This window comes from Heloderma suspectum, chromosome 2 (genome assembly GCF_057233095.1).
Source record: "Heloderma suspectum isolate Gila_16-S chromosome 2, 16-S_ref, whole genome shotgun sequence".
NCBI lineage: Eukaryota > Metazoa > Chordata > Lepidosauria > Squamata > Helodermatidae > Heloderma > Heloderma suspectum.
In genome coordinates, this window is record NC_139459.1 from 4930025 (window position 1) to 4955019 (window position 24995).

Consider the following 24995-nt stretch of genomic DNA (forward strand, 5'->3'; position numbering starts at 1 on the left):
GAAATAGCTGAGCAGAGGGGAAGAGGGTGTGGGGCAACAGAATCCCAGCATCTCCAGTTAAACTGTGGGGAAGGAGAGGAGGGGGTGAGGCTGACTAAGGGGATGGGGTCAATGCAGGGTAGGCCAACGGTTCTGTGGGCCGCATCTAGCCCATGGACTGTAGGTTCTCCTCTTCTGACATGGAAGTTATCGCAGAGCAGTGATAATTCTTAAGTTGGGTACCAGAGTTGGCCAGCTCATCATGCTACAGTCAAATTAACAATTAAGCCAAATAAAGTATACCAGCTGAAACCCGACATGAATGTAAAGGATGAGATAAAACAAGCCATGATGTTTATTAATCCGGCTTGATTGGCTGTTGAATACAGGTGCTGACTGTTAATCATTGTTTCCGTCACTGAGGTTTGGCTTGTTCCTGACTGGTTCTGGCTCATTTTATAAGTGGTATGGTAGCACTCTCTTATTTGTAACTGAAGTTGGCGTTTTATGCTGAAACGTTCCACATTTTAAAATCTGTTTATATATATTTTATAAATTAGATGTGCTATTGTTTTTCTTTTGTTTTGTTTTGCAATACACCTAATGAGAAGTGTTTGCCTTAAATTTGCCACTTCTCGGTAGGGTTGAAAGACTATAATTTTCCCTATTCATTTTATCTACCATATTCATAATAGTCCCTTAAAACTGTGTCATAGGATGAGGAGGAATTGTGTCCTAATGTGAGCCCCAGGGCATGGAACTGGCACAAAGATCAGACCTGCTCTTCTGGTCAGGGTACAACTGAAATGTGTGGTATGATGTTGTGTGTTTGCAACACCCCTAAACCTGACCCACCAGCTCTCCAGGGGACACTGTAATGATTGCATTTGGGGTGGGTAGTACTCTTGCTGACAAAAGCATATACGACCAAGTCAAGACTGCCCTGTAGGCAGCTGGTGTTGATGTAGAGAAGCTGTGTGTGCCTGAGTCAAAGTGTGAAGTGAGTTGCTTTCAGTTCTTACACGTGCTGCATGGAGGACCACTCTCTGTGGTGGCCTTCGCATAAGGTGCTATTTACATAAGAAGTCATGTCTTGGGAACAACTTAAAAGATGAAAGAAAACATGGGACATGGGGCAATCTGGAGACTGCATTTGGCTAGCGAAGAACTACATTTCCTCTTGTTCTCTGCTCCCTTTCTGTGGCAAAACTTTTAGGCTTTTAGAATTTAAAGCAGGGGAATGGGTCAAGTGAAACAATGGTAAATGTCAGGAAGCTAATCCCAAAACAGTAAAAGCAAGGCCTCCGTGTTTCTAAAGTGATCAGCCATTTGCTCATTTCTTTTGTGTTCAATAGGGGTTGACCACCTTCCCCATAAGAACCTAGAATCAAAACTAAAGCACTAGCTGTGATCTGCAGAATCTATGCATACATTTGAACGAAAACTCCACAGGCAACCACAGCCTTTTTGTTTAAAGCTGCCATCTTACAGCTACTTACCTGAGAGTAAGCCTCATTGAACTCAATGTGGGACTTACTTCTGAGTAGTCATCCGCAGCATTGAGCTCTACATTTTCGTTGCTGCCACTCCAGAAGACAACCATAAGGGCAGCTAGCTTCTTTGGCAACAAGAGCTGAATATGCGATTCTCACCGACAGGTGCATAGCTACTCTGCATTGCAGCTTTTGCTTGGCAGTGCTGCCCTCTGCGGCTGTTGTTTTTTGAAGCTTGCTTGAACATGTGTGTTTGCTGAATGCACATCACAGAAGCGCTTTAATCTTTCTATTTCCAAAATACAATCTATTCTGCTTTCCTCTGCTATATTCCATTAAATTTAACTGTAAATAGCAGCCATCTAGCAAAGCATCAGAAATAGTCTCTGTGCCCCTAAAATGGCAATAACCATGATGTTGTCTTAAAATTTGGTGTGATGGTCTCCATCTTTCAGATCACAAGCAGCTTTTTTTCTTTTTCTTTTTTTTTTATAGCTTTATCTCTTTGATAGTTTTGGAATTCAATATCTCCTCATGGTGTTCCTGAGATCACAACTGCTATAGGGCTAGTTTAATACTGTTTCTTGTATCATCACATCCTACAAGTAAAAGAGTTGCTTCCTTTGTATACTACTACTACTACCACCACCACCACCACCAATTATACCAGTACCTATTGTTATTGTTTACGAATCCGAGGCAAACCATTCAACATCACAAGTCTATGCCCCAACCACTGAGGCTGAAGAAGCTGAGGTTGATCGGCTCTATGAAGATCTACAACACCTTCTAGAACTAACACCAAAAAAAGATGTCCTCTTCATCATAGGGGATTGGAACGCTAAAGTAGGAAGTCAAGAAAGCTATGGTTTTCCCCGTAGCAATGTATGGCTGTGAGAGCTGGACTGTAAGGAAGGCTGAGTGCCGAAGAATTGATGCCTTCGAACTGTGGTGCTGGAGAAGACTCTTACGAGTCCCCTGGACTGCAAGGAGGTCAAATCAGTCAATCCTAAAGGACATCAACCCTGACTGCTCACTGGAAGGACAGATAGTGAAGCTGAAGCTCAAATATTTTGGCCATCTAATGCGAAGAGAAAACTCCCTGGAAAAGACCCTGATGCTGGGAAAGATTGAAGGCAAAAGGAGACGTGGATGGCAGAGGATGAGATGGCTAGATAGCATCACCGATGCAATGAATATGAATTTGAGCACACGCCGGGAAAGAGCGGAGGACAGGAAGGCCTGGCGTGCTATGGCCCATAGGGTCACGAAGAGTCGGACACGACTTAACGACTGAACAACAAATTGTTATTGTTAATAATAGGCATCTTTATATCACTCTTTACTTATATTGTCAGGGCATTTTACAAAAAAGAATAAAATTATAAAAATGAAAATACCAAAAAAAAAACCCATAATAAACTAAAAGCCCTAAAAGGGACGGGTTGCACCTCACAAAGGCTGGGAAGAATGTGTTTGGCTACAGCATGAAGAACTTTGTCAGGAGGGCTTTAAACTGAATCCTATGCGGAAGAGAGATGTAAAGTTGGGGGTATGGACGCTCATGCACTGCAACGAGAGAACAGCTCTAATAGCACCCAATAATAGTCTTCACAAACATGTAGGAAGAAAGACAGACCATGAAGCACATGGTCTTTGATGTCTATATACTAATGCCCAGAGTATGGGAAACAAACAGAATGAACTTGAACTCTTAATACAGGAGGGAAATTATGACTTGATAGGTGTAAGTGAGACTTGGTGGGATGACTCTCATGCCTGGAATACATCAATTGAAGGATATAACTTGTTCAAAAAGAACAGGAGGAACAGAAAGGGAGGTGGGGTTGCACTATATGTGAAAAATACATGTCTTTGCACAGAAATACAGGAGGATGAGCTTGGTAGCCCCATCGAGAGCATCTGGGTTAAAATAAATGGAGCAAAGAATAAAAGGAATCTGGTGGTCGGAGTCTACAACCGGCCACCCAATCAAGGAGAAGACAAGGATGAAACTTTTGAAAAGAAAATAGCCAATGTTTCAAGGAAGCATGATGTAGTAGTAATAGGGGACTTCAATTTCCCCGATATTTGTTGGGAGACAAATTCTGCAAAACATGGCCCCTCCAGGAAATTCCTGACTTGTGTGGTGGATAACTTCCTCCTACAGAAAGTAGAGGAAGGAACTAGAGGATCGGCTATCCTTGACTTGACCCTAACCAACAGAGATGACTTAGTGGATAAAGTAGCAGTTACAGGAACTCTGGGGGAAAGTGACCATGTTATACTTGAGTTCCTGGTTCTAAAGGAAGCAAAAGCCGAGTGTAGCCAAACTCGTACCCTGGATTTTAGGAAAGCAGATTTTAATAAACTCAGAACAATGATAAGTAAAGTCCCATGGCAAGAGACTCTAATGAGAAAAGGAGTCCAAGATGGGTGGGAGTTTGTAAAAAAGGAAATTCTAAAGCCACAATTACAAACAATTTCAACAAGAAAAAAAGGCGGAAGACAGCAGAAGAAGCCAATGTGGCTTCACAAAAAGCTTAGAGATGACCTGAAAACAAAAAAAGCACACATATAGGAAATGGAAGGAAGGACAAGCAACAAAGGAAGAGTACAGGCAGGTAGCACAGAATTGCAGGGATGGTGTCAGGAAGGCTAAAGCTGAGAACGAGCTGAGGTTAGCGAGGGATGCTAAAAGCAACAAAAAGGCTTTCTTCAGATATGTGCTTAGTAAAAGACAGAGGAAAGTAATGGTGGTTCAACTATTAAATAAGGATGTCAAAATGATGGCAAGGAAAAGGCAGAGGTGCTCAATTCCTACTTTGGCTCATCCTTCTCCTGAAAGAGGGTCTATGACCCCCCTGGCAAAGGCAAAGTACAGGCTGAAGGGGCAGGATTGCAGCTTGAGATTGAGAGGCAATCTCAATTAGGTCAAGGAACACTTAATTACTTTGAATGAGTTCAGATCTCCAGGGCCAGATGAACTGCATCCTAGAGTAATAAAGGAACTGGCAGAAGAACTCTCAGAGCCGCTGTCCATTCTCTTTGAGAAATCATGGAGGACAGGGGAAGTGCCAGATGACTGGAGGAGGGCTAATGTTGTCCCTATCTTCAAAAAGGGCAAAAAGGAGGAACTTGGGAACCACAGACCAGTCAGTCTGACATCAGTCCCTGGGAAAATTCTGGAGCAGATGATAAAGCAATCCATCTGTAAGCACCTTGAAAACAATGCAGTGATTACTTGAAGCCAACATGGATTTGTCAAGAACAAATCCTGCCAGACGAATCTGATCTCATTTTTGGAACAGGTAACCTCCCTTGTGGACTGTGGGAATGTTGTGGACATAATATACATCGACTTCAGCAAAGCTTTCGACAAAGTGCCCCATGATATCCTGATGAGCAAACTAGCTCAAAGTGGGCTAGATGAAACAACGATCCGGTGGATCCACAGTTGGCTACAGAATCAGACTCAAAGAGTGCTTATCAATGGGATCTTCTCCAACTGGGGAGAAGTAACGAGCGGGGTACTGCACGGCTCAGTCCTGGGCCCAGTGCTCTTCAACATTTTTATGAATGACTTGGTGGAGGAGGTGCAGGGAATGCTAATCAAATTTACAGATGATACAAAATTGGGCAGGATATCTAATACCTTTGAAGACAGAAACATAATTCAAAGTGATCTTGATAGACTGGAGCACTGGGCAGAAAACAACAGAATGACATTGAATAGGGATAACTGCCAAGTTCTGCACCTAGGAAAAGAAACCAAATGCACAGTTACAAGATGGGGGATACGTGGCTCAACAACACTACAAGTGAGAAGGATCTTGGAATTGTTGTCATAAAATCATAGAATCATAGAATAGTAGGGTTGGAAGGAGCCTACAAGGCCATCGAGTCCAACCCCCTGCTAAGTGCAGGAATCCAAGTCAGAGCATCCCTGACAGATGGCTGTCCAGCCTTGTCTTGAACGCCTCCAGTGTGGGAGAGCCCACCACCTCCCTAGGTCATTGGTTCCATTGTCGTATTGCTCTAACAGTCAGGAAGTTTTTCCTGATGTTCAGCCGGAATCTGGCTTCCTGTCACTTGAGCCCATTATTCCGTGTCCTGCATTCTGGGATGATTGAGAAGAGATCCTGGCCTTCCTCTCTGTGACAACCTTTCAAGTACTTGAAGAGCGCTATCATATCTCCCCTCAGTCTTCTCTTCTCAAGGCTAAACATGCCCAGTTCTTTCAGTCTCTCTTCATAGGGCCTTGTTTCCAGTCCCCTGATCATCTTTGTTGCCCTCCTCTGAATCCTCTCCAGTTTGTCTGCATCCTTCTTAAAGTGTGGTGCCCAGAACTGGACACAGTACTCCAGATGAGGCCTAACCAGTGCTGAGTAGAGGGGAACTAGTACTTCCCAGGATTTGGAAGCGATGCTTCTGTTAATGCAGCCCAAAAGAGCATTTCCCTTTTTTGCAGCCACATCACATTGTTGGCTCATATTCAGCTTGTGATCGACAACAATTCCAAGATCCTTCTTGCTTGTAGTGTGGTTGAGCCACGTATTGCCCATCTTGTAACTGTGCATTTGGTTTCTTTTTCCTAGGTGCAGAACTGGGCATTTATCCCTATTCAATGTCATTCTGTTGTTTTCTGCCCAGCGCTCCAGTCTATCCAGATCACTTTGAATTTTGTTTCTGTCTTCCAAAGTATTAGCTGTCCCGCCCAATTTTGTGTCATCTGCTGAACATCAGGAAAAGCTTCCTGGCAGAGCAATACGACAGTGGAACCTATTACCTTGGGAAGTAGTGGGCTCTCCCACACTGGAGGCATTCAAGATGAAGCTGGACAGCCATCTGTCAAGGATGCTCTGACTTGGACTCCTGCACTAAGCAGTGGGTTGGAAGGGGCCTTCAAGACTTGATGGTCTTGTAGGCCCTTTCCAGTCCTACTATTCTACGATTCTATGATCAATATCCTTTTTTAACTGTGATACCTAGTACTGGATGCAGTAATACTGAATAATATTGAGGCATGACAATATATTATTTAAACTGTCCTTCCTTATCTCATGATCTCTGGACCCATTTAGTGACATTTTAAATCATTTCTGTCAGGGGTTCTATATTTGGAGTTAACATTTTGAAGGTTTGTTTGTTTAGGGTCACGTGTCCTGTTGTGCTCTACCTTGTTCCTCCTGCTCCAGGTGAATAATAAGCAGCTTTCAGTGCAAAGAAAACAGTGCAGTTGCTTCTCCACCCCAGCCCACCCCCCGCTCCCCGCTTTGCCCAGTCTGTTTGGGTTGAGTCTTTTCTCCAACTTCAGAGAGTTGAAACAGGCTGTACATAGCAGGTTGTATCCAGCTCTGACTGTCTGCCAGCAGAACAGAAACTGCTGGTGGAATGGATCTCCCTTCTCCCTGCAGCCCCTGCCCCCACCCCCACTTTGGAGGGTTAGGCAGCCCTCGGGAGCAGATTTAGAATGTGCGTGGGGAAGGAGAGAAAGGGGAAGTTTAATCGCTTGAGCAGAAGACTGCTCTTGCTAGTTTGGATTTAGCCTCCGTGTTTAGAATAATGGCCCTGGACCTGAGATATTTGAGTTCAAGTCCTTGCTCAGCCATGAAATCGCAGGATTGTCAATCCGCTCTCTGTAAGATTTCTGCAAAATTCTAAGCATGAGGGTCTCTGCCCTGGCTTCTGTTCCTTGGTCTGTTATGTTGATCAGGAACTCTAATTTCCATGGGTTATTTCAGCCTTGCTGTTTGCTTTGGCAGTGTTTCCTTTACTGTTGGGTATGGAGACAGATGGGCAAACTGACATTTCATATTACACTGAACTGCTTGCATGCCTCTTTGCTTTCTGGCTCGCTAAACACTTCAGTGTTATTACAACACGCATTTGGGGAGGCGAAATTGTTCAGCTCACCTACAGTCTTCACAAAAGATACTTTGCTGTGTTCATTTCCACAGTGTATTTGTTCCACATGGGCAGGTTTTGAACGTGTTTTACAGGTAGTCATAAGAAGTGATAAATGAGCCATAGGAAAGGACTTGTAGTGGTGATGAGGACTCAACAAATGCTTAGCTTTACAAATCTACCTCTTGTTTTTATGGCAATGTGTGTCTTAACTGTTGATGATAATTACAGGAAAACTTACAAATCAAAATTGTGTCTGCCATTTAGCTATTACTCCCCCGCTGCCTAATATTTTGCAAAGTGACAGGCATTTAAATCAAAAAGACGTTGGGTGGAGAATGATTTTTAAAGCAGAATAGTGTGGAAGGAGCAAGATGGTGTAAACACACCAGAGACTCACAGGGAAAAGGGAATCCAATGGAACGGCAGATGTTCAGAATCAGTTAGGAAGCACCTGAGTGAAGAGTTTTTATCAGGCTGTTAAATACCCCTGGGGGAAGGTACAGAGTTCCAGTAGCAAGGGCAGCAAAGGAGAATAGGGTGGAGTTGAAGATTGGATGATTTTGCCTCTCTCTGAACTTGTGTGGAGCAGCTTGCTTGTTTGAGTCATCTGGAACTTGGAGAACTGCCACAACTAGGGGCCTTGTGTTGGGAGGCGTTCTGCTCTTGCTCGGGGTCTGACTGATCTCTGTATTGGGGTTTGGAAAGGAATGGGTCAGATTAGTTTGTGACTCTGGGCAGGCATTTTCCTCCTTGCCTCTTCCCCCAGTTGTATGTGGTTTGCATTAATCTTCTGCTGCTGCTTCCTATCTTAAGTGCTTCTTCTGGTGTACCTGTTGTTTACTCTGTGGTTGGGATTCTTTAGCTTGACCTGTGTCGGACCGATAGATAGCCCTGCCTTTGGAGCAGGGAGTTGGACAAAGTTGTCTTTTTGATTCCTTCCATTTGTGAGATTGTGAATAACTTGGGCATGTGTAAAAATGCATTTATTTTGCTCCTCTGGTTTTTCCCCAGGTGATTCTCAAAGGAGGGAAGGAGCGCAGTACAGGGGCAACTGGAGTCAATTCAGATTCCTCCCGTTCCCATGCCATTATCCAGATTCAGATTAAAGACACAGCAAACAGAGTGTTTGGAAGGTGAGCAATTAAGAGTTTGAAGCTTGGGGTGAGGTAGTTGGACTTACCAACTCCCTTGTGCCTCTGAGGCTACAGGAACCTGTCACACAGAAGCCTTGTGGGCTTTTTCTCACAATGTACCCAGCATGTGGAAACTGCTTGAAATGGCCTCTGCATGGCAGTTGTTCAACATGACAAGTCATTTCCACGTGAATTTATAACGACCACATGGTTTGTTTCCACACTGTTAAGCCATCTCCAGGAACACTTGAAACTGCACAGTCAAACCACATTTTACTTCACATCATTAGGTGTCAGGCAACAGCTTTTTAATTTTTTTTCAGATTTTTAACATCTGATGTATTTTTCTTCCCATTAAGTGATTGTTTTTATTGTGTTTTTATTAGTTATTGTAAACCATCGTGGAAATCTTGAGTTGAAGGGTGGTATAAAAATACTTTGCTCTGAGGCTTACTTAAGGGAGCAATCCTATGCCCCCTAGACAGTCTCTGGGGAGCCATGGGATGCTTTGAATTCCTGGTTCTGAGGCTAGAGACAGTGCTCCAAGCATGGACCCAGGAATCTATGCTCCCCTCCCCCTTGCAGCCAGCATGGAGAGAACTGCACCAGCTGCCTCTCCAAGGTCGCAAAAGTGACCTCGGAAGGACATAAAGGAGACGTTCCGGTGGGCAGGGAGAGGACTGAAGAGTCTGGCTTACGCAGTGTCCCGAGGCCTCTCCAGCCTCCTTCCCTCCCGCTCCAAGATGCCCCAGCTAGCTGAGTGAAAAAGCCCATCTAGCTGAAATGCAGAGTGGGAAGCATGGCAGAGGTGAGGATCGCCTCTGCTGTGCCTCCCACTCTGCATTGGATACTCGTAAGCCTCCAAATTTGGAGGCTTATGAGCATTGAGGTCGCAATCAATAGGATTGCACCCTAAGCAGCTTTGAGCAAACCACAACTTTTTAGCCAAGCTTACCTCACAGGGTTGTTGAGGCTAAATCTCACTCAGGACCCATCAGAGGAAGGGCAGGATATACTTAACATAATTCATTTTGTTTTTCCAGGATATCATTTATTGATCTGGCTGGCAGCGAACGAGCAGCTGATGCCAGAGACTCTGATAGACAGACAAAAATGGAAGGGGCAGAAATAAATCAAAGTCTTCTAGCTGTAAGTGGTGTAAAGTGTACTTCTTTGAGACTGTTTGAAGGGTTGGAGCTCAGTGTTAAAGCACATGTTTGCATGCAAATGGTCACAGATGCAGTCCCTAGCATCTCTAGGTAAGGCTGGGAAAGGCTTGGGTCTGAAACCCTGGAGAGCTGCTGCCAGTCAGTGTAGACAGTACTGAAGTAGATGGGCCAATGGCTTTACCGCGCATAACTAAACAAAACAAAAAGGAGGAGGTCCCCAAATAGCAGGATCAATATAAACATGCCTGGTGAAAGAGACCTACAACACAGCACTGGGCCAGTTGGTTACCAGTTTTATAGTAGTAATAATTACAAGTGCAGTTGCGCCAGTTGGTTTACAGTTATACACAATCAGTTAGAGTTGTTGTTAAATAGACCAGCATAACTGATATAGTTGCTTTGAAATTCTGGCTGATTGTGTATAATTGTAAATCAATTTGCACAGCTGTACTTGTTGTTGTTGTTGTTATAAATTTGGTAACTAACTAGCCCAGTGCTGTGTGGTCGGTCTCTTTCGCCAGGAGTGTTTATACTGATACTACGTTTACCCTGTATAAGGCAAAATGACTTTTTGGGAAGTGGAATTGTATCTGGGATGGGAATATTGCATGGGGCTGCTTCTGTTTAGTGAAGTACAACATGAGGTCTGGGTGCTGTTGCAGAATTCTGAGGCTAAGAATTTAAAGGTTAGCCAAAATGCCCCCCAAACTTCACAGCAGGCTGCAAACAGACCCCCTCCTTTGGCAATTTTTCAGTGGTGGCCTGCAGCTGGGCAAAGTGCTCATCCATGTAAAGTGAGGCAGTCGTGCTTTCTGCTGTTACTGGGTGCCGCTTTCTCTCTCTCTTTGACCCAGAGGATGCCAAAAATGAGGTCAGGAAGCCCACAATAGGCCATGAATGCAATAGTACCCTCCTGCTCATGGTCCTCAGAAACTGGTATACAGAGTCATGTTGCCTCTGGTATTGGAGATAATATATAGTCTAACTAGTAGCTGTTGATAGCCTTAAACAGATGATGGTGAGGGAAAAAAGCAGGTGACGAGGGAGACCCCTGCCTGCAACCTTGAAAAGCTACTGCTGGTCAGAGGAAACTGCGCTAGATGGACCAGTGGTCTGCCTTTATAGAAGGCAGCTCCATATGTTCACTCAGAGCAGGGGTAGGCAACCTGGTGCCCCCCAGATGTTTTGGACTACAATTCCCATAAGCTCCAGCCAGCAAGGCCAATGGTTGGGGGTTGTAGGAGTTGTAGTTCAAAACATCTGGAGAGCATCAGGTTGCCTACTCAAGCCCTCGGGAGAGAAGGTATCCTCACACTCTGCTATCATGGGCTTTCTTGAGACAAGAAAAATCTCACTAGGTTTAACGAAAAGAAGGAGAGCTGGCAACCTGTACTCTTGCCCTTGTTTTTTTAACCAGTTCAAATGAAATAAGAGCAGCTGGATTACAGGGACCTTTAACTTGAAAAAAAAACTCCCAACAAAACCCTTGGGGAAGAAAACATAGTTGTCAGGGCACATGACCACTGGGGCAACTAACAAGGGCTGGTATTCTAATTTCTGGCCCAGTCAAAGCAATCTCGGACAGAGGCAGGGAAGAGCTAACACCGGGCCTCTAATTTTTGAGGCCCATCTGACACTTTGGCAGTCTCTTCTCTAGAGATAAGTGTGTTCTTGTGAGAAAACAGCCCTGTCTTACACTGCTGTGTGCTGGCATTGTTACAACTGCTGTGTGTGATGCCACCATTTTCTTTCTCTAGCTGAAAGAGTGCATCCGAGCGTTGGATCAGGAACATGCTCACACTCCCTTCAGGCAAAGCAAACTGACTCAGGTAAAACACTGGCTGATACCAGGGCATTTTTCAAATGTCCCAAGGGCTGCTTTAAAGAAGCAATATAACTGCTTACCCTACCCTAGGTTGGGAGGGGGAACAAAAAAACCGGATGGGTTTAAGTTGCTGTAAAATAAAATGATCAGAAAACTCAGTAGGTTTTCCATGGAAGTGAAACATCTTTTCATGAGGGAGGAGGACTTAGAAAATCAGATGGTTCACATCCTAGGAATCCTGCTGAAGCCAAAAGTATACTGGGTGGAGTGTCAGACTAGGGCCAAGGAGACCCGGGTTCAGATCTCCACTCAACTATGAAGTGCCCCTTGAGCTAGTCCCTCTTTTTCAGCCTAACCTCCTTCACAGTGTTGTTGTGAGGATGAAATGGGGGAGGGGAACCATGAGCTCCTTGGAAGACGGTGGGATAGTAATGTCATAATAAATAATACAGTACAGGGCACTGTTACCGCATTGCGCCAAGTACTCGAGTGTACATGTTTAATTGACCAACACATGTAAATATAAATCTTGTACCTAGAGTCAAGGTGAACCACAGAGAACTAACACTTTACACTTATACCAGGGGCTTTTAGCTACCGAACACAGGCTAAAGTGTAAAACAAAGAACATCGGCTTTGTTACAGAATATGTGAGATGACCAAATATATGGCTCTGATGCAGAATGGAGAAATTGGCTAGGTTAACCCAGTTAAGCTTGGACTGGCAACTATCACACTAGACACATAAAATTAGGAAGCAGACAGAGTCTGGGTTTGCACGACACTCCACCATGGGCCATAGTGGATTGTCGTGTCGTCCAAACCTGCTATGTTCTCCTCGGGGTAGTTTAATTTTCTCAAACAAGCCACTCTGAGAACACATGGGTTGTTCATAACAATGCTTGGTTGTCATGTCATCTGAACCCGAGCGAGCAATTTTATTGTGGGTTGCCGGCATCAGCTACAGAGCCACTTGGCAAGAGTGGCAAAAAAACCCATGTTGCTCTTCGCGATCTCACCAGTGCCACCTCCAGCTTCCCTTGCCAGTGACTGCTCCAATGCCGAAGCGGAACTTTGGACAGACTGTCACTTGTTTGCCACCTTTTTGTTTTCAGTGCCTCAAAATTGCACAGATGGGGGTATAATTTTTTATTCTTTTTGTCTGTCTTTTGCAAGTGCGCAAGAGCACACTTATAGCAACCAATATGCGTAGACTTGCCATGAAGAGAACCCATGGGTTGTTGTTGGATTGTGAACTGAGGATTGTTTGTGGTTAACAAACCGTGGTTTGTTATAGTCACTGGATTCAGACAACACAATAACCCACGTTTCAGCAACAACCCACTGTTCAATGACTACCCACACTCAACCCACATTCAACCCTTGAGTGTGGGTTATTGTGTTGTGTGAACCCAATTATACTGTTGTGCAATGTGGGGCTTAGCATGGAGATTTGATAGAAATTGGGAAGAGAAAGAAAGAAAGAAAGAAAGAAAGAAAGAAAGAAAGAAAGAAAGAAAGAAAGAAAGGTAAATTGCAGATATTTACCTGTTTCAGAGGAAAAGGGGTCTAAGGAGGGTCTTCCCTAAATGTTTGTGGTGATCTACGAGTTCATCACATGGGGACCGGATATTAGGGCTGCAGGGGTTGGGGTTCATGAAATAATGGTGGGAACAAATCCCGCTGCCTCTATGAAAGCAGTCGGGTTGTTTTCATTCTCATGAAGACACAGGCTGTGATGGAGGGACTGAATGCTGGTACACTGTATTAAGTCCCCATGAGCCTGGCATGCTGCAGCAAACATGAGCAAACCAACCCTGGGTTCTCAGATGAACCCTCCTTACTGAGTTAAAACTAGAAGTGACTGGCTTCTTGGTGCAAGGTGAACTGATTTGGAAGTTAAGGTGATGAACCCACTGGTTTCCTGTTGGGCATTGTTTTTAAAGCCATGGGCTACTGTGGAATAATTTTTATGCAAGAACAAAAGGAGTTCTAGGTTGCTCTTAACCTTTGGTATGGCTTGCAAAATTGAATTGTCAGCTCAGCTGAGTTGGCCCTTTACCCTTGGTGCACAAGGCATTCCATGTTCAAAATGGTAAGGGTATTCTGTGTTGCGATAGGAGCCCTGTGAAAATGTTGGGTGGGAGTTCCTATCCCTGATGGCTGTAGACGACAACGAGTGTGTTTATTGGTGATGGTAGCATTTTATGAAATCCTAAAAAATGATGCTGTTAAAGTGCCGCACTCAATGTGCCAACAAATTTGGAACACTCAACAGTGGCCACAAGACTGGAAAAGGTCAGTTTACATTCCAGTTCCAATGAAGGGCAATGCCAAAGAGTGTTCAAACGACCGTACAATTGCGCTCATTTCACATGCCAGCAAGGTGATGCTCAAAATCCTACAAGCTACAAGGTTTCAGCAGCATGTGAACCGAGAACTACCAGAAGTACAAGCTGGGTTCCGAAGCGGCAGAGGAACTAGAGATCAAATCTCCAGCATTCGCTGGATCATGGATAAAGCAAGAGAATTCCAGAAAAACTTCTATTTCTGCTTCATTGACTATGCTAAAGCCTTTGATTGTGTGGATCACAACAAACTGTGGCAAATTCTGAAAGAGATGGCAGTACCAGACCACCTTAGCTGTCTCCTGAGAAACCTGTACGAGGGTCAAGAAGCAACCGTAAGAACCAGACATGGAACAACCGATTGGTTCAAAATTGGGAAAGGAGTACGACAAGGCTGCATATTGTCGCCCTGCTTATTTAACTTATATGCCCAGTACATCATGAGAAGCGCCGGGTTGGATGAATCACAGGTCGGAATTAAGATTGCCGGGAGAATTATCCACAACCTCAGATACGCAGACGATACTACCCTAATGGCAGAAAGCGAAGAGGCTCTAAAGAGCCTCTTGTTGAGGGTGGAAGTGGAGAGTGCAAAAGCTGGTTTGAAACTCAACATTAAAAAAACGAAGATCATGGCATCTGGCCCCATCACTTCCTGGCATATAGAAGGGGAAGAAATGGAAGCAGGGACAGATTTTACTTTCTTGGGCTCCAAGATCACCACAGACGGTGACTGTAGCCATGAAATTAAAAGACGCTTGCTCCTTGGGAGGAAAGCTATGGCAAACTTAGACAGCATAGTAGGAAGCAGAGACATCACCTTGCTGACAAAGGTCCGTCTAATCAAAGCTATGGTTTTCCCAGTAGTAATGTATGGTTGTGAGAGCTGGACTATAAGGAAGGCTGAGTGCCGAAGAACTGATGCTTTTGAACTGTGGTGCTGGAGAAGACCCTTACGAGTCCCCTGGACTGCAAGGAGGTCAAATCAGTCAATCCTAAAAGAAAACAACCCTGAGTGCTCATTGGAAGGACAGATAGTGAAGCTGAAGCTCCAATATTTTGGCCACCTAATGCGAAGAGAAAACTCCCTGGAAAAGACCCTGATGCTGGGAAAGATTGAAGGCAAAAGGAGAAGGGGACAGCAGAGGATGAGATGGCTAGATAGCATCACCGATGCGATGAATATGAACTTGAGCACAGTCTGGGAGAGAGCTCAGAACAGGAAGGCCTGGCGTGCTATGGTCCATGGGTTCACGAAGTGTCGGATACGACTTAACAACTGAACAACAACAACAACACATTTTATGAATGGAGTGCCTTTCCTGCCAGGGCTCTGAATTGGCCAATTCAGAATATACCTTGTGTAGCCTGGCTAGAATAGTGAGTTGGCAATCAGAAACACACCTGCAAGTTCTGGAGTTCCCATGCTTTGTGTACCAGCAAGGGTTGCTCCTAGCGATTTGGCTAAGTTAGAGGACAGCAAGTATAAATGTCAACTTATTTGCCTGGTTGATCCTCAGCCCTTGCTTAGCCAACGTTCTGGAACAAAATGGAGATTCTCGAGTCAAGGGGCACATCTCAGAAATAACAGTGCACTAAGCTCCTCAAAAATAGGATCATAGCAGAAATCAGAGGTAACAGTGGTGGCCATAAAAAAATCAAAAATCCATATTAGTGTAATACCTTTATTGGGCCAATCAAAAGGTCACCAAAATGTGCACACTTTTGAGATACCCAAATCTCTTTATCAGGCAATATATTACAAAAAGCAGGTTGGGCAGTGGGGGAAAAGTAGGGGGTGATGTTGAAGTCATGGTGTCTGCATGACCACTGTCTTGAGATGAAATGGGAGAGGAGGACATTCAAATAAGGCTCTAGCAGGTGATGTGATGGTTCCAGGTATCACCTGGAGTTGCTCCAAGGACTGTTGAGAGCAAGAGAGGCCAAAAAGTTTGATCTCCCAGTTTTTGAAAGTATTAAATCGAGCCGTTACTCAAAACTGCCTCCATCCTGGATAAAGTCCACTGACTCCTTTATTGGTGGAAAACAGAGAGAAACTAGGCCGCCTTGTGTACCTAGTTAACAACTCTGGAGATAATTTAGATGCTGTACTAGGTTTTTAAAAAGTCAATAGAAGCCAAATATTGTTGCTGGTGACCGTATATAGTTGAACTTTTTGAAAGTGATTCCTTTCATTATTTTATTTAGTTCATTTTATATCCAGCCTCTTCCCAAGGCAACAATTATTTTAAAAATGTCTCTTATGCCAAAGAGCTTAAAGTGTGCTTTCCTTCCCTCCTCATTCAAGGTCCTAAAAGATTCTTTTGTTGGCAATTCCAAGACGTGCATGATAGCCAATGTCTCACCCAGCCACATTGCAACGGAGCACACCTTAAATACCTTGCGATATGCTGACAGGTAAGCAGCAGACCTGGTTTGAAACGGGAAGAGAGTGAGCCAGGAAAGGTTAAATGTTGGGGGGTTATAACGCAGAGGTGACTTCCTCAGCTAGGCATCTGTTGCCTAAGAAGCTTCACTTACAAGACAGTGTGTCACTGGCTCGAATCTCAAGCTTTTACTTGATGCCAAGGGAGGGCAAAGGACTGAGTCTTTCTGTCCCTCTGGTTTCAATTAATGTGCTGCTGCTCCTAGGAAGCATGGCTTAAAGCCCTCTTCTGCCAGCGTGGCTTGGATAGCGATCTCTTCCCTGACCTACTTCCTCTACAGGCTTCTTACAGAGGAAACAGGATAAATGGCACAATCTGTCAGGAACATCAACATTGCTAGCCTCGCTTGAATTTCCATGAAGTGCACCATAATAAAGGTTTCTGTAGAGCTGGGCTGCTGTCCATAAACATGAACATAAATGCAGTGCAAACATTTATCCGAGGCTTCAGAATTGTTTTATTTGTTAGACTCTGTCTTTAGCCAGTGGATTCAAATAACCAGTGGAGTGCCTGTTTCTAGATAGATCACTCTGCTTAACTCAGCCTTGCTCCTTGCTTGAGCATGACAGTGGATTGTTGTTATAAATCCCATAGTGATAGAAATCCTCCAGGGTTTGTTTTTTTTAGCCATGCTGCTTGGATGGCATTCTGTGTGACAGGGTGGGGGTGGGTGGGTCAGAGAACAGCAGTGGAAGAGTGCGTTTAGATTAGACTTGGGGACTGCTGTACCCCACAGACCTTTTTCACACAATGAGCAAGAAGGTCCCTTGGACTTTGTAGCTGGTAATTTGCTTAATGTATATCAATAGCAGTTTCTAAAATGTCTTAATGTTTCTAATAAATATGCAAATGTATGCGCTTCTCCACAATACCAACAATGATTTTGTGATACTGGATAGATCAATTTCAATTTATAGGCGGTGGATACTGATAATACATCTTTAGGACATTCATTGCCTTTGGAACATGTGCCCGTATTCACACCCACAAATCCATGGATACTTCTATTGCTAAATTCCTTTCCCCTTTCTTCCTGAGAAAACAATGAACTAATTGCAGCATTACTCATAAATAGATTTTCCCTGCAAGTCCTCTCTTACTTGGTTTGATGGAGAGCTCTTCAAATTAAGTTTGCTCTCTAAGGGATACAACTTCTTGTTGTTTTGATAGAAGTGGTTCTGCCTTTCATTTGGGGGAGGTAGCTGGTCCCTTCCTCAATACAGAAGCATCAGTTCTCTATGCCCACTACAAACCTGGAACACAGCCCCCCCGACCCTGTACCACACACAAAAGATCTTGCCTGTTTCAAGGAATTGGAGGCTCGCTTGGTGTCCTTTAGCTTCCAGTCCCTTTGTTTAATCGCCTTACACTTCTGGCTGCTTCATTTGTATTTATAGCCAGACTTGACACTATGGCATGTGTGTATATTCATTACACTCAAGTGACAAGGGCCCTCCCTGTCACTGGAATCTAGTGCCGGTTCTTCTATGCACTCTGGAGCCTGGAGGCCTAACTCATTTCTGTTCTGAGGCCTGTAAATCTGAACTGCAGAGCTAGCTCCTATTGTCCCTGGCATCACATGCCCCTGACTACCACAGTGCTTTGCTTTCTCCTGCTGCTAGCCAGATGCTATACACATTGGACTGTATCCAGTGGTGTCATTCCACTAGTGCAAAGCTTCTGCCACTTGCAGAAACCCCATTTTCATACTTGTGCAAGTGTCAAACCCAGTCCTTGTATTCCACTTGTGCAAGCTGTTGCACAACCTGTTCCAGAAGACATTGCACAACTCAGTATGACTTTGCTGGGATAGACGTTGCTTGCTAGTTCTGCTAGCGGTTGTGCAACCACTGGTGCAGTGGTGGGGAACGTGTGGTCCTCCAGATGTTGCTGGGCTGCAACTCCCATCAGCCCTAGCCAGCATAACCAGTGAGGAGGGATGTTGAGAGCTGCAGCCTGGCATCATCTGGAAGGCCACACCATCCCCTCCTGTGTTAGCAGAACAGCACCGACTCTTTTCCATTAGCGTGACATTGGATATAATCTATTGTTGGCTACGTCTAGTTGTGCATAGGAAATGCCAGCAGGAACTAAGGAACTCTGGGTTTTGTAGTTCTTGGCAGAGCTCTCACATGACAAGTCCTAGAAGTCCCTGTACTAGTGCGCGCGCTCTCTCTCCTAGATGAGAGCCTGCTAATACCAGCAGCATTTGATAATCTTGCTTTCTCTTTTCTAACTCCATTTATGATAATCTCCAGCCAATCTTATAAGATCTGGACATCCCAAATGGATACATAGATGGAAGGAAGGAAGTTTGCATCAGGATCCTCCAGCATAGTCTCTAATGTAGTCTCAGTTTCTTTCCTCAAGATGTACAAACTAAGCAGCCACTCCCTGGACCCTGATTAAGTGTCCCCTCCCACCACCCCACATGCTGTGCACTCCGTTCTGTGGTTTATGCTTCCGTGAACAGCTTCCTATGAAAGAAATTTCACAGAAGGGATTGTGTTTCACAAAACTGATGAAGAAATCTGGCAGGAGTCGAAGTAGGTCATCTGGACTCCACATGTATTCATTTCATTCATTCACTACATTTCTGTACCGCCCAATAGCCAAAGTTCTCTGGGCAAGTTGCAGAGATTTTACACACACACACACACACACACACACTTCTGTAGATAAGATTTAAGGGAGTTACTCCTGCTAGTGTAGCACCACTGGTTCAGATGGATTTGCACCAGGATAAGCAACCCGCTTAATAGGAGAAGTGCAGTGGCTGAAAGGCTGAGCTACAAATGGGGAAGTTCCTGGTTCAGAATCTCCTCTCTACTGTGGACTCACCAGGTAGCCACAGAATGGAGATAAGCTACTGACCAGTCGTACACAGTTGCTGTAAGGACTGCAACAAGATAACACATCTGATGCTAGGGGTTAACTACTGATAAAAGATGGACACTATCTAAAAGCATTTGTTTGCCTAGTAATGGATTGTTTGCTGTTTCTATTGGATTGTTGATATTGGATTGTTTGCTATTTTTAGCTACCAATTTGTTACTTGTTTAAATTAATATGAATGCTGGCTTTTGAAATGATTTATGTGCTATTTTAAGCTTGTTAAAAGCTAATAAGATTTATTAGAATTATGTTTTATCCTTTTTATGTAAGCTGCCTAGAGAGGGTTTTGTCCTAAAAGGTGGCCTAGAGATCTTTAAAACAAATAATGCATGGCTTTTCATTCCTAGAGTGAAAGAGTTGAAGAGAGGGATGAAATGTTGTACACCTGTTGTGAACAGACGGCGGACAACAGGAAGCATGTCTCCCAAACGCATCCAGAGTTCTCCTTGTGCGCAAGCTGGGGAAAAGAGTTCTCCTAAGAAAGTAAAGCTGGGGTTGCAGCGTCCCCCAATTCCCATGGCTTTGTCAAGGATGAAGGCATCTTCGTCGCTGTTTCAACCAGTGCACCCCCCTTTCGCTTCTACCCCAAAAGGACAGGCCCGCAAAGGGCATTTAGGTGCTCAGTGGCTTGGCCGCACCAGCCCACTTAAAGGAGTTCTGAGGGCAGGACCACCAGCCAAGACAAGGCCAGAGGACCCAACACTGCATTCTGAGAAGACGCACATTGGGAAGGACTTTGTGGCCAAGAAAGAAGGTGGCCAAGGAGATTGGCAGCGGGTCAAGTGCCTGAAAGTGCAGCCTGTGAGGAAACAGCTCATTTCTAGAGCTGATTTTCCCCTTGGTGACACACACCGCCCGTCAGCCCACATGACGGGCGGTGTGTGTCATGAAGGTGGGAGACTGTTTGCTGAGCAGTGTGCTGCAGCCTGGACAAGTCTCCCGCCACACCAAAAAGACAGGGAGCAACACCTTCGCCTTTACCATCAGCAATTCCAACAGCCTCCCATTCTGCAGCAGAAGCTGAACTACCAACCTCTGGAGAGGTTTTTAGCCCAGTACAAGCCTCAGGAGATCCAGGTGAAGCACGAGCCCCCTTGCCAGACTCTCGGGTCCCCTCTGTACCGTGATGAGACAATGCAGCTGGAGGAACTGGATGATAGTGACTTCAGCGAGGACTCCTTCTCTCCTGGACCCAGCCAGCGGAAGACCCAGGCAGAAGCTCAAAGGGAATGCAACGAGGGTTCGTTTTTCCTCCATCAGAGAGAGTGTGGGACCGATGGTCGGGAAGTCCAGAGTGGACAAGAGCTCTTTTCCAAGCTTGAGAATAAAGGGGTAGCCTTGCCAAGGGTAAAGGAGGCTGCTAGCTGTGAAGAAAACACAAAGAGTCAATCTGACTGGACCACAGAGGAAACCTCAGCACTCAATTCCTCTCCACAAAATGACATGCCAGAGAAGCCTTATTGCTCCCAAGATGACAACATTGGTTGTAACAGGATAAGCACCAAAGAATCGCTTGTTGGGCAAAAGCAGTCCAAAAGTACAGATGTACCTCCAAGTGATGAGCACTGTTCTGTGCTAGAAAAGACAACACAAAGTCCACCTTTTGTCCACATGTTGGGATCCACAGTTTCCACAGCCCAGGGCTTGACAGAAGGCTCTATCAAAGGCGGATATGCTCCACTTTCAGGAATTGCAGGGGGAAAGTGTCTCCAAAAAGGAACAGACCTTTGTGGACCTCAGGATTGTTCAATGGACTTTGCTGCTGGAGTGATGACCCCTTTGACTGTGTCCCTCCTTGATGCAGAGACAAGAAACACTCCAGAGGAAGACCATTCCCACCAGTGGGAAGGAAAGGCTCTGCAGGAGGAGGAGGAGATGATGACAACAGAAAGGAAGTCCATTAGCTCCAGAAAGCAATGGGATTATGAGGACACCAGACAGTTTTGTGGAAATAAAGCATCCCCTACATCCAATGTTCATGAAAGGGATCATTGGAAAAGAAATGCTGGCCAGGCGCTTTCCCCAGAAACCAAGCCCAAGTGGCTTTCACAGTCTTGTCACAGTCCAAAGGTCTCTTCTCCTTTGGGAGTTGCGTCAGCCTTGCGTGAACTTCATGGTTGTGTTTGTGGATACTCTACTGGAGATGCAGGCCCAGTAGATCTCCTTTCTCCATGCACAGAAGAGGAGGGCAGTTTGCTTCTTAGTAACCTCCAGTTCAGTGAATATGTGATGAGCCCACATTATGATGCTGACACTGAAGCAACTGTGATTGCCTCATCGGGCTGTTCGGGGCAATTCAGCTTGAGTGAAGAAGATGGCTCCAAGCCCATGACACTACTCAAACATATTGATATGGTGGAAAAGTCTTTCATTTCAAGTACATTGTCCATCTCTGATAAGGCAGGAAACAAGGAGTCCTCTGTGGAGAGCATCCCATTGCAGCCCAGCTTGGCATTCAGGAAACTGGAGCTTGGCCATTCACAGGAAGCATTCAGTTTGACATTCAACAGTGAAGAAATGGGGCTCCTTAAAAACAAACTTACTCAGGACATGTTTACACACACTCCTGACGTTGCAGAACAGGATCCAGGGGTGGACTCCAAGGGGATGAGCATCAGGATTCCCAAGAACTCATGGAATGCTTGTGGTCAGCTGGATTTATCTGATTGCTCAGTCCCATATAAGGATGCATTGGAAAGGTGAGTTTTCTGGATTCTTCTTCTCCCCCCTCCCCCAAATTTGCAAACACACCGTTGCTCATTTCCAGTGGTTGGCAGCTGATGGGAAATATCTAGGCCACTGGGTCGGTCAAGAGGCTGCATCCTGTCCCTTGTGGAGAGCACTTTCCACTCACACTTTCGTAGCCAGGACACTTTAGAAAGAGCAGGGCAATTGCTGAGCTGTGGAGTAAGACGCTCCTAGCTTACATTTTGCCTCTGCTGGAAAGCGTAATGCAAGCCCTTGCTTCTGAGCCTCCACCTCCCATCTGTAGTGTGGGTCTGTACCGATATCCTCGTAACACAGGGTTGCTGTAAGAATGACTGAGAATGTGAATGAAATGCCTCGAATGCTCAGACACTAAGTGCTACGTACGTACTGTCACTTTTCCTCAGTTCTCCCTTTGCCCAGAAAAAATTTGCCAGGGTGGCCATAGAAGGCTCCTGGAAAGCTGGACAGGTGGCTCGCCTCTGCAGGCCAAATCTAATAGTTGCCAAAGGGGCCTGCAGCAAGTAATGCTGAGGACTTGTTAGCAGGGTTATTTATATTTTTAATTGTACTCATTAGGCAATTTGTGCTCCAAATCCATCGGGAACAGCTGGACGAAATGGCAGGCCTGTGTTTTCAGGAAGAGAGTTTGATCCGCAGGATGTCAACCCTGGTGAGTGTTTCTGTGCATTTTTCAAAAGCCCCTGAAGTTGGGTTTTTCTCCATGGATCATACATTATTATTTAGACTGCGAAGCTGTGCACCATGTGCAGGGGATTCTGGGACATGGAGGGAGTTGCTTCAAGAAAAGAATGACATACACAATGTTGACATCCATGAGGTTGAACCCCCTCCACATGGAAGCAGAAACCAGCCTGAAAGGGCAGTCCGGCTCCTTCTCCCGATTGTCGGCGAAGTGAATGCACATGGGAAAGTCCAGAGAGAAAGACAAAGAGCTCCCTGGCAGCAGTAGGGAATTACCAGCCCCAAAGAAAAGCTCTTGGGTAGAATCCTTAGAGTCTTCAAAGGTGCATAGTGGGGAGAGGCAGTTTCCAAAGCAGGGGTGCCAAATCCAGCCCTCCTGGGTTCCCCAGATTGCCACGCCCCCTTTCCCACCCACCAATCGTCGGGTGGCTTCCTGGCTTTTGTGCAGTTTTCCCCCATTCTGAAAGACTGAAACGCCTCTCCTGAGGTCCATTGCCGGTGGTAAGAGCTTTCAGCTAAGATATGCTGATGCTGTTGGTATTTGGGTCCCGCACATTTTGCCTTTGGCCACACCCACCTCTGGAATGTCTCTGAGACGGAATGTGGCCCTCAGGCTGAAAGAGGTCCTGCTCTAAAACATCTGACTTTCAGCACACCGTGCAGAACTCTCCAGGGTTACCTTGCAGGAGGGCGGAGGTTCTGCACCTTTAGGCAAGATCCTTCGTATGAACCATCATTAAGCCCGGCCCCTAAAGAATGGATGTGTTAGTGCTGGAGCAGCAAAAAGGTGAGGAGCTTTGAGACACTGGGGAAGAGCTGGTTTCTCTTTGCATGAGCCTTTAGTAGGCAACATAAATGTTTGGGGCAAGGAGCCTTTGCATCCACTTCACACATTTGAAGGGGGTCAGCCATTGCCTACAAATACTTGTGCCACAATCCACCACTTTTCTGCTTAAATACCAGTAGTGTTTTTATTACATTCCTATAATTGTGCTGCTGTCTAATATAAGTCAATTAAAATTCGTACACTCATCCCTCCAAGTTGCAGAATGGTGTTTGCCCATGTAACTGGAAATCTAAGAACATTTTAGATAATCCTAAATTTAAAAAGTCTTGAGATGTAAACCAGCCCTGATTATCCAACCATTTGACCCACCCTTCTCATCCTTCTTCATCATTTTCTGGGCAGTTGTTTGGCATGACTTGTTCCAGGACAGTGTTTCTCTTCGTACTTTCAGTTACTAAGGTTCTTAATTTTATAAAAATGCTTGATAGCTTAATTCACCTGTGAGTTACTTGCAAATGACACTGATGCATGCATAGAAAAGCTACAGAATTTGTTATTGGCCACAGAAGTCAAAATCATGCGAATCTCAGCTTCTTGAGGAGGATTGAGGAAATCCTGCAAATATTTGCCTAGCCAGTTCAGCACCATAGAGTGGCTTTTGGACAGGACTTTGAGGGCAACAGAGGGAAAAAAAGGAGCTTCTGGGCCCTTTCTACACAACTTCTCTCCTCACCCTCTATCACCAACAGCCTATTGCACATTCAGCAACAACCAAAAGAAATTGTAAACTAAACTAAATGAGTAGCCATTGGCACAGTTTCTCCTGAATGCAAAACTTGGATTGCTTGGGTGGAGTTGCATTGGCTTATTTTAAGTTTTTGTGTCTCTACTGGCCTCAGTTCTGAGTAAGCTATAATTATGCCAGAGCTGGCTATAAGTTATTTCCTCTTATGATGAGTTTTGGGATTGTTTACTCAGAATGGCACACAAAGTAATAGTAATGTTGGAACTAAAAATCCATGTGGACTCCTTTAAGAAGAATTGGAAACACAAACCACCAAATTCATTTCTTGATCACAGATCTTCCTTGAAAAGTCCACCTTGATGTTTGGTTTGACATAACAATCACACTTCAGTGCAGGGGTGTGTGATTAAGCCCATTGATATCATTGGGCTCAAGTGACTAAGGGAGCAATCCTATGGCCGCTAGACAGCGGCTAGACTGTATGACACATCCAATGTGCTGTACAGTAGCCTCCTTCCCCGCTCCATGCTCCTGTGGCTAGATAGCAGCAATCGGCTGTCTAGCAGAAAAAGCAGGGCAGGAGGAACACGGAGGGAACAATCCCCTCTGTGCTTCTCCTGTTTTGCTTTGGTGGTCACCTCCGAATTCAGAGGCGGCCGCCTATCTAGATAGGATTGCTCCCTGAGAGAGGGACAAAGTGTTCCTCTAAACAGATAATCCCCAAAGCACTCAAGAGTGAAACATGATTTCAACGCAGGTATTCTGCCAGAAATCGGATATTTAATTGGGAAAAGTTTCTCCAGTTACATTCCTGATTTGTAAAATTGACAAATGAACCAAGGGCCAGAGTTTG

At 45.0% G+C, this 24995-nt stretch overlaps 1 protein-coding gene across 1 annotated transcript in view; it reads left to right on the plus strand.

Moving 5' to 3' along the window:
• Positions 1 to 24995, plus strand: part of KIF24 (kinesin family member 24) — a 46650-nt gene that overhangs the window by 21118 nt on the left and 537 nt on the right. Inside the window, exons 7-12 of the mRNA XM_084832799.1 lie at positions 8394 to 8515; positions 9559 to 9664; positions 11442 to 11513; positions 16166 to 16275; positions 19547 to 21898; positions 22485 to 22578. Of these exons, the coding sequence (XP_084688925.1) occupies positions 8394 to 8515; positions 9559 to 9664; positions 11442 to 11513; positions 16166 to 16275; positions 19547 to 21898; positions 22485 to 22578 (2856 nt within the window). The remainder of the gene's footprint in view (positions 1 to 8393; positions 8516 to 9558; positions 9665 to 11441; positions 11514 to 16165; positions 16276 to 19546; positions 21899 to 22484; positions 22579 to 24995) is intronic.